At 39.6% G+C, this 10,357-nt stretch overlaps 1 protein-coding gene across 8 annotated transcripts in view; it reads right to left on the minus strand.

Annotated features, from left to right (window-relative positions):
- The window catches only part of LOC135111740 (prolow-density lipoprotein receptor-related protein 1-like), a 175,117-nt gene extending 166,863 nt beyond the window's left edge, over nucleotides 1–8,254 (minus strand). For 6 of the 8 annotated variants that reach the window (XM_064025422.1, XM_064025428.1, XM_064025424.1 and 3 more), the window contains exon 1: nucleotides 8,047–8,254. In XM_064025422.1, the coding sequence (XP_063881492.1) occupies nucleotides 8,047–8,146 (100 nt within the window). In that variant the 5' untranslated portion in view covers nucleotides 8,147–8,254. The remainder of the gene's footprint in view (nucleotides 1–8,046) is intronic. The other 2 variants (XM_064025427.1, XM_064025426.1) reach the window with 1 other exon arrangement.
- Between the last annotated feature and the right edge of the window lie 2,103 nt (nucleotides 8,255–10,357).

Here is a 10,357-nt window from a genome sequence, read left to right on the forward strand (position 1 = left end):
TGTCACGAAGAGAGAGAAATGAGGTGAGGAGGTAAGGAGGAAAAGTACAGGTGAACAAACAGGTAAGCTCACTTTTGGATTATCTTTTTAACCCTTTCTTTTAGGGACTGGCACCTCACTGACCCCTCTTTTTTCTGTCCCTGTCAGTGTTCCCTCTTACATTTAAAATAAATAAAATAAATAAATAAGACAGGTGAATTGAAACGTAACCTTAAGGGAAATAAAAAGAAAATGTTTAATTACGTAGTGGTTACAAAATTAAGGGTCTTATTATTCAACCATTTCGGCGTCTGATCTCCCTAACCTTTGCCAGGCTCTAGTGGAAGTTACTGGGGTATTTTCAAGATTCTACTAATTATAGTGGAAGTTATTTCGGTTTGCAAGGCTATTTTCAAGATTCTATTGATTTTAGTGGAGGTTATTGGAGTTTACGAAGGTGTTTTCGTGATTTTGGTGATAGTTTAACAGGCGGCAGTGGAAGTTAGTTTTTTTTTTTTTTTTAAGGATGTGTTAATAATTCTAATTAAATTGGCTCTAATGGAAGTTGCTGACATTTTCAAGGTTGTTTTCATGAATCTAGTGAAAATTCAACAAGATTTAATGAAAACTGCTAGATCTGAACGGATGAGGCCTCCATGATTAGTGAAAGAAAAGAATGCCAACCGATACGAAATCAGACGACTGATGAATAGAGACAGTGAAGGAAAACACGCGAGTGAGGACTGTGACACAAGACCCAACAAACAGTGCGTGAGGTGGAGGCAGACGTGGTGTGGCAACATCTGACGGATGCACCAGAAAGATGGACACCGATAGAGATAGACAGATAGACAGACAGACAGACAGACAGACAGACAGACAGATATACAAACAAGAAGATATGGATTGATAGATAGATAGATAGATAGGGAAGCCACAAAACACCTCAGGCACTTCAGCGGGCCTTTTTTTTTTTATTATAATTTTGTTGCCCTTGGCCAGTGTCCCTCCTACATAAAAAAAAATTTTAGATAAACAGATAGATATTTCTAGAATCATGAAAGCACCGTTAAAAACCTCAATAACTTCCAGTACAACCCCTAAAAGTACCATTAAAATCATGAAAACTCTAATAACTTCCAGTACAGCCTGGAAATGGAGAGATAAGACACATGGTTACCAGCCACCAGTACAATAGGAGCAATGATTCTGGGCTGGGTAAATTCTAAGATAAACTAAACACCCAACCCATCCTGTCGTGTCTTTCTTTATAAACACAGGAAGGATGTACAATAACAGACAACTTTTACGAGTGATACTGGCGGATGGAATGGAAAATGTCACAGTGATAATATGATATTGTCGATGTAATTTATCTGAAGCAGGTAGAAGTGAAAGTGAAGATGACGAAGACAGTGAGAATGAAGAGCGATACTGAAGTGAGGAAGGAGATAAATGTGATGATAACAATAGCAGGTAAACATAATGAAATGGACGGTAATACTTAAGTGAGCAGAGAAAATGCAATGATGATGAAAAAGGATAATGAGATGAAGGGTAATACTGAAGTGTGGAGGGAAAATGCAATACTATTAATGACAGTGAGGAAAATAAGTAACGATAATGATAAAAAGAGGATGAATTAGGATATGTTAAGGGTGACAAATTATAACAAAGGAGATTATTTTAAGAGAGAGAGAGAGAGAGAGAGAGAGAGAGAGAGAGAGAGAGAGAGAGAGAGAGAGAGAGAGAGAGAGAGAGAGAGAGAGAGAGAGAGAGAGAGAGAGAACCATGAAAAAATCTATAAATTGCAACCCCATGACATGTAAAGGAAAACAACAAACGGAGGAACACACTTTCAAGACATGATAAGTGCACGGCAATAGAGGGGAATCCAAATCCACTTAAGAGCAAATAAAGACAATTAGCCTAAGTATTTAAAAGGATCAGATTGCATATACCACTTCTATTTTTTTTCTTTATTTTTAATGGTTTTAATGCTGCAACCCACTTGAGAGAGAGAGAGAGAGAGAGAGAGAGAGAGAGAGAGAGAGAGAGAGAGAGAGAGAGAGAGAGAGAGAGATTAAGATATGCGGTTTATCAATATGGGGCAAAGGAGGAAAGGATACGAGATAAGACAAAAGCGCATGTAAGTTCAGGAACAATTCTCTCTCTCTCTCTCTCTCTCTCTCTCTCTCTCTCTCTCTCTCTCTCTCTCTCTCTCTCTCTCTCTCTCTCTCTCTCCTACCCCAGTGACCTATGTCCTTATATCTTCCCTTGTTTTTTTTTTTTAATACGTCTCTCTCTCTCTCTCTCTCTCTCTCTCTCTCTCTCTCTCTCTCTCTCTCTCTCTCTCTCTCTCTCTCTCTCTCTCTCTCGTGATGGATGTGAGGGCAGTCACCGCGTGATTCCCAATTACTTAGTGTCCTTATACCGGCTATCACTGATACCACAAGCTTATCAGGAGACACCACACACACACACACACTCTCACATAGTTCATAGTTCATAGTTTTATTGACCACAACATCTTGCACTTACAGTAATAATTACATAACAATATTAATTTATGAGTCCAACATAACTCAGTACTATAATAAATCTTATTCATTACAGAAAAGAAACAGGTCACCAATATGACAACTAATGTTACATAACCCTAATACCTAAATATGTCACAAATTGTGGGAATATAAGTTCAAGATTGAGCTTATAATAATACATAGTCTTGTATTATCAAAGGAGCCACTGAATAGTTCCTGTAGTGTAGAATATGTATATGTGTCACGGATGTGTTGTGAGAGGGGACATTGCTCGATGACATGAACTTCTGTCTGTACTTGTCCGCAGGGACACAGCCGCTCCTCTAGAGGTAGGCGGCCACGCCCCCGTCTTTTCCACCTGCCCACCTCAACTGCTAACCAATGTGCCGACAGACGAAATCTTGTGAAATTAATTCTTAGGTCTTCTCTGATTCCCTTTTTGCGGGTGTAGATATCATGAACCGATAGACTGGGATTTATTGCTTTGTATGTTACTCTCCTGGAGGAATCTGAGGCAGATATGTCACACTTTAATTTTTCCATAGCAATACACACACACACACACACACACACACACACACACACACACACACACACACACACACACACTCTCTCACTCTCACTCTCACACACACACACACACACACACACACACACACACACACACACACACACACACACACAGTCAGTCTCTATCGCTCCCATCACACAAAAGAAAGGAAGAAATAAAAGAAAGAAAAGAAAATGAATCGAAGTGGATGCCTAGGTTACCAAGGATTCTCTCTCTCTCTCTCTCTCTCTCTCTCTCTCTCTCTCTCTCTCTCTCTCTCTCTCTCTCTCTCTCTCTCTCTCTCTCTCTTGTTTATTTATACATCAACCTGAGAGATGAATGACGTTCACACACCCCAAAGTAACCTGACTGATTCACACACACACACACACACACACACACACACACACACACACACACACACACACACACACACACACACACACACACATAGGCTTGCCAGATAGCCACGCAACGCAGCAACCTTCCCAGTGTGTGTGTGTGTGTGTGTGTGTGTGTGTGTGTGTGTGTGTGTGTGTTTTGCAAGCGCGATTCGAACCCCACAAACACAACACACAGCACAACATGGCAACACAAAAAGGAAAGATGAGTAACCTGCCGAAGATTTACGCACGCACACACACACAAACACACTACACACACACAGGAAAGAGTCATCTATGAATATCAAATCATTTACTTATCTTTCACACCCTCACTCACCCACCCACCTACCCACACACACACACATACACACACACACATACATACATACATACATACATACACACAACAGGCAGGAAGTATCTTGTTATCCCAATAATGCTTATCCTATCACCACGTCTTTCTATTCATGAGAAGCATTTTTGACTCATAACCCAAGCACATATAGCCCTTGATAAGAAACCGCTGCTGTAATGGTAAAAATAACAATAATTAAACTTCATCTAGTGCTCTCAGTCTTGGTTCTTCTGTGAAACCCGCCAAGTCGTGAAATCGCTTTGAAAATATTTAGAATCCCTTTTGGTTTAGGGCTGAAGTGCATTATAAGTTATTGTATCGTGTTACAGGCGTTGGTTTAATGCACTCTGATCTCTTGTGTGCGAGGTCTTATACAGGGTTAATGGGTTAATAAGATCAGCTGAGATTTGATATGCTGGTACTACACACACACACACACACACACACACACACACACACACACACACACACACACACACACACACACACACACAGTAGTAGTAGTAGTAGTAGTAGTAGTAGTAATGTACTAATAAGATTATAAATACGAGTACAACTCCCAAAATAAGTATAGGAAAAATAATTCAGTCTTATCTAAATTCAATCAAAAAGAAAACGTGGATGACAGAAAACATTTTAAAAGCACGCATGCAGTAACGCACGCGCGCACACACACACAAACACACACATTCATAGCAGTATTCCCATTCCCTCTGTGTCTCATCTAAGTGAATACGACGCTTAAATACAAATAGAGGTTGTGTATGTATGTGTGTGTGTGTGTGTGTGTGTGTGTGTGTGTGTGTGTGTGTGTGTGTGTGTGTGTGTGTGTGTGTGTGTGTGTGTGTGTGTGTGTGTGTGTCATTTTAATTAATACTGGAGCCCCTAGTATGCTATTAATGTCCACAAGGAGATGGTTGGTCATGTGTGATCCTTCCTCATCCATGCGCCCCTCACCCCTGCCCTCTCTATATCTTCCCACAGACACTCCTTCATTCCATGTTTAATTGTAGTTAAGTACAACACCAACATTCATGACCATTGCTGAATTTACTGCTGGTATGATCTGTGTAGTTAATTATCTTTGCTATTATTCATCAGGTACTGGCTAATGCAATGGAAGACCAACTGGGTGTTTTTATTATTCTGTTAAGGTTAAATACATTGCAGAATTCATTGCTAGTATAATCTGTGTGGTTATCTTTGCAATTCTTTATCAGGTAATAGCTAACGCAATTAAAGGCCAACTGGGTATTTTATGAGTATTAGTAATTAGTATTTTATTCACAGCTACGTACTAAAGGTAAAAAAAAGTATCGGTACATAGCTGGTCCGATGAATACCGTAAAAATTCGGTTAACTGATGTTGCTGGTGGGTTTTCGTTTTCTTCGTTCTGTACAGTCATAATGTTTCCCACACATAATGCACCGATGATAGGAAATACAGTAGGTAATACAGTAGACTAGGTAATACTCGTACAGTAGACTGAGTGTTTATCATCGTTACTATTCCCTTATCTTACCTACCACACAACAACAACAACAACAACAACAACAACAACAACAACGGCAACAACAATAGTAATAAAAGACAATGCTGTACAGTCTATACATCAAGTAACACTCCTCAAATACTCAGCTAGGCATGATAGAAGTAAACATTTATTAGTACCTCATCTATAGTTACTAGTATTAATATTCTCCTTGTGTTACCTGCCAACAGTCACTTGTATTATGAATTTTACGCCCAAGTTAAAAAGATTTCCATGAAGAAAATTCTGAACTTTATTACTAAAATATTATCATTTTTTTCTACTAGTTGCAGCAGAACCATAAACAATACCTACACTCACGATAACCTTACTAGCACAAATTATCCATTGCAGTCCATTAACCCTAGAGTATTCAAGAGTATTGCAAAATCTACTGCTAGTGCTATCTCTTATCACTGTGTCTATTAACACCATCACAAAAGGCATCTCATGTTTCATAACCAACACTAATACTTGTCAAATCATTCATATCATCTACCACGGTATGATTATAAGACGTGGAAAAAAATATGTTGTTGTAATAATCTAAAAATACAAGGAATAAATAAATAAAAAAAAAGTCTCATGAAGTTATAGACTCAACATGTTAACGAAAATATAAAACATACAATAAGAGACACTGGGGTAATCTAAACGCATCATTATTATTTCAAGCCACTGTCGCCTCCAGCATTAACTTTTTTTTCTTCTTCTTCCTGTCCAGCCCTCAGTTAAAAGAGAGAAGCTTCACACGTTTACGTAATAATAAACACAAACATCACTCCTTCAAGCTTCATACTTTCGTATGTAAACAAATATTCACATTTACAAGATTCATTAATTATAATAATAAACACAAGCACTAGCTCCACTTTTTTTTTTTTTTTTACGTTATAATAAGCACATATTTACTTCCCATCTTACTCCAGGAAGAATAAAAGAATAAACATTTATTTCATACTATTATCACTTGAATTTATTTCTGCTGCTATCGTCTCGTTTCCACACCAAAACACGAAAGAAAAACAAGACATTCTCTTTTTTTTATTCTCTCTCTCTCTCTCTCTCTCTCTCTCTCTCTCTCTCTCTCTCTCTCTCTCTCTCTCTCTCTCTCTCTCTCTCTCTCTCTCTCATTATAATACTGTTTCAAGCCATTATCACTATTATCAATAACTTTCCCATAGCAAACAACACTGAAGAGAAACGAGATGAAAGATACACTTCCCTTCCTTTGATTACAAATAAACTTTCCTATCACTCCTGGGCAAATAATAATAATAATAAAAAGTTTATATTTCAATTCATCATTACTCGTATCATGAACTCCTTTCCACAGCAAAGCAATTACGCGAAATAAGATACAGTAAACTTTTATTCTTTTCAGTATAATGAGCTTTCCTCTCATATCACTCCTGGATGAATAAAAAGCTTATATTTCAACCTGCTATTACCCCTATCATATTTTCCTTTCCACACCAAGACAATGAAGAGAAAACAAGACAAGCTTCATCTTTCATTATACAAAGCATGAATCAATTTCCCTTGTTAACCTTCAAATACGTAAACGTTCGTATCACTCCTGGGTTAATTAAAAGTTTACTTATATTTCAACCACTATTACTCCTAGCATCTCCTTTCCACTCTAAAATACTGAAGAGAAACGAGATACAATTCCACTCATTTCATTACAATAAGCTTTCGTCTTATATCACTTCTAAAATAAATAAAAATAAATAAATAAATATATAAAAACAGCTTATATTACACACCAACACTCCTATCGTTGTCTCCCTTCCAAACCAAAAACAAATGAAGCGAAAACCAGACAAGCTTCCCTTTTCATTCTAGTAAGCATGAATCAACGTCTCACACCTCTCCAGGGGGGAATACATTAAAAAATACATTAAAGAAAGGCCAGAGGAATGAACAAGGCAATCTTTATGAGTATTAAGAACCTTCCCAAGCCCGCCTACTTCATTAAACCATTCCTTGACAACACACCAGCTTAATTTGCCGTATAAATTTAACCCCTTAAAGAAACCGTCAAATACCCCGTCCTCTTGCTCGCAGACTAAAACATCCTTCATTCACGGCCTATACTTAGTGAGTGAAGTGAGTACATTGCAAAAACCGGTCCTCTGACAAGCTACACTCACTTGCCTCACCGCACACACCATTTAAAACCAGTTACTCCAGTCCCGTCCAGCGACTGACACATAGCAGCTTCCAGTTACATAAAACCAGACTACACCATCCCAGCAGACCTAGACCCCTCATCCCCCAGTTTTCCGAGAGAGAATGACCTTGAGGATGAGTTTCACTGCTAGGGAAGGATATGATGTGATGGGTCGGTGAGTTACTGGGAGACATGGGCAGAGGGTGAGGTAGGGAGAGGTAGGGTGAGGGAGCGAGAAAAGCAGACATGTCCGTGCCGCTACAAAGCCAAGTCAACAGAACCAAATACCCGCCGCGTCTCTCCAGCCCTCGCCTTACCTCATGTCCTCTCCTCACTTCACATTACCAATACCACATGATATCACCCTCCCACACGTCTCACTACGGTGGAAAATGCATTAATACCATCTAGACCCTCATTCTTTTTCCCTCTCCCGGCCCGCCAAGCCATCGCCACACCAGCAACCTGTTCACACACACATACACACTCGCACACACCCAACCAACCACGCCAAAATATCCATACCTCCTCCAGTAGTAAGATTCATATGCTGAACCTCTGGCATGAAGGAGAGGCCCGCAGTGAAGCCGACGGTGAGGAGAAATTTAAGTAAGGCCTTTTCCATTGTGTCACAAGAAGCACACACCAGGGAAAGCTCACAGACGCAGCCAGGAGGAGCAGGGGCCACGCATACTGCTCTCTGCGCGGGCACACGAGAGGAACTAAGCAGCGTAGCGTGTGTGTGTGTGCGTGTGTGCGCCCTCCATCTCCCTCCCTCTCACTCCCAGCCAATGATCCCTCCCACCTCTCCCTTGCTCCCTCCGGTCCCTTCCCGCCCTTCCTACTCCTCCCCATGTTGTTCTCTTCCCTCTCCCTCTCCTCTTCCTCTCCTCCTGACCGCCGCTCCCATCCCATCCTCACCCTCCTCTCTCCTTTTTCCAGTACTTTCCCTCTTTAGTGTCCTTTCCATCTCTCTTTCCCATCCCTCTATTTACTCTTCAAGGATCCAGTCAAGTTAATCTTAAAAATGACGTGATTTCTTGCACATGTGTAGCTTGAAATGTCACTCCTCTTCCCAAGTGACTCGAAATTATTCTGTCATGCACGTTAAATAGGTCTAAAAGCCGTATTGCGCTAAATTTCTGTGTAGTTCACGTAACAAGGCAAGGTTGTGTTGTCAAAGTTTATTGTTGTGTATGAAGAAAGGACACCAGTTGTGATAGAATAACTGAATAACTCCCCATTGTCCTTGACTATGTTAGGACGCTCACGCCTCCTCAGAGCTTGGGGTACGTGTGATGTGTCAGGCCAGCAAGCAAGGAAGGACACGGGGGAAAGAGGAACGAGAAATTATTAGTTTCCTATGTATCAGGAATAGCAAGGAAGACCACAGGGGAAAGAGGAAACGAGAAAACGTCCTTACGAGTCACAAATAGCGAGGAAGAACAAAGGGGAAAGAGGAAAGAGAAATGGTTTCAGTTTTCCAACATATCACAAATAGCAAGGAATAACACAGGGGAAAGGGGAAACGAGAAAACTAGTCTTACTACAATACGAATCACAAATAACAAGGAGGAACACAGGGGAAAGAGAAAACGAAAAAAATGTCTTATGAGTCCTAAATAGCAAGGAAGAACACAGGTTAAAGAGGAAACGAAGATTGGTTAGTGTTGAAATACGCGTCACAAGTAGCAAGGAAGAACATAAGAGAGAGGAAATAAGCAATGAATTTAGTTTTCCTGCAACGCATGTCACAGATAGCAAGGAGTAACAGGTGAAAAGGAAACGAGGGATAAATCTAGTTTTGAAATACGACATAGAAATGGCAAGAAGGGAAACAGGAACAAGAAAAATTGTGGAGAGAAATTGTTCTAGTCTTAAAATACGTATCACAACATTAATGTAATAGGAGAATTTATGGCTTCGTCAGATTAGAAAACGCAAATATGTCAATTTTGTCTTTAATTTTCTAAATAATAAATCAATACGACTAACTTAACTTCTAAGAGACTAACAGTTTATGTGATTTCCTTGATTAAACTGCTTTCCCAAATTAACAAAATAAATCTAAAATATTTCTTATAATAATTTCCGATATGTTTGAGGCTCAAAACCGTTGATTATTATCAGAAAAGTGTTAAAAATTATTTATGAATCCCGTAATACTGTTCCTTACACTCAATATACTCATAACATCACATACACACATCCACCCCACACCATAACATAACATAGATCCACATGCACACATCTAGCACACTCATAACATCAAGAACATACAACCATACACAGCCAACACACCCGTAACATCACACAGATCCACCCACACCGACACAAACCATCCATGATATCACACACGGTCACCCACACCCATAACATCACATACATTCAGCTCACACTTATCCTTCACATTTTGAGTGCCGCTTTGGACCCTATTCGGGGACTGGCATCTCAGTGGGCCTTTTTTTTCTCTCTCTCTCTCTCTTCTTTTTTAATTGGATTTTGTTACCCTTGGCCGGTGTCCCTCCTACATAAGAAATAAAAAAAAAATAAATAAATACAAAGCACCCATAACATCTCTTTTGCGTTATGATATGTTTACAAATTCTATTAAACTTTGTTAATGCCTAATAGGGCCAAGGACTATTTAAATACTTGTGAAAAGTTATCTGATTTCTCGATCGGTTCCCCATGTCCCCTTTTATAACTGTAGTTCACGCAACGCATCATGACAGTGTTTATTTGATGGGAACTACTAAAAGATATTCAAATAGGCGCAGTTCAATGGTGTTTCAAGATGGCTGACTGACGTTTCCGGTGACGCCATCTTGGTAAG

Source organism: Scylla paramamosain, chromosome 22 (genome assembly GCF_035594125.1).
Source record: "Scylla paramamosain isolate STU-SP2022 chromosome 22, ASM3559412v1, whole genome shotgun sequence".
NCBI lineage: Eukaryota > Metazoa > Arthropoda > Malacostraca > Decapoda > Portunidae > Scylla > Scylla paramamosain.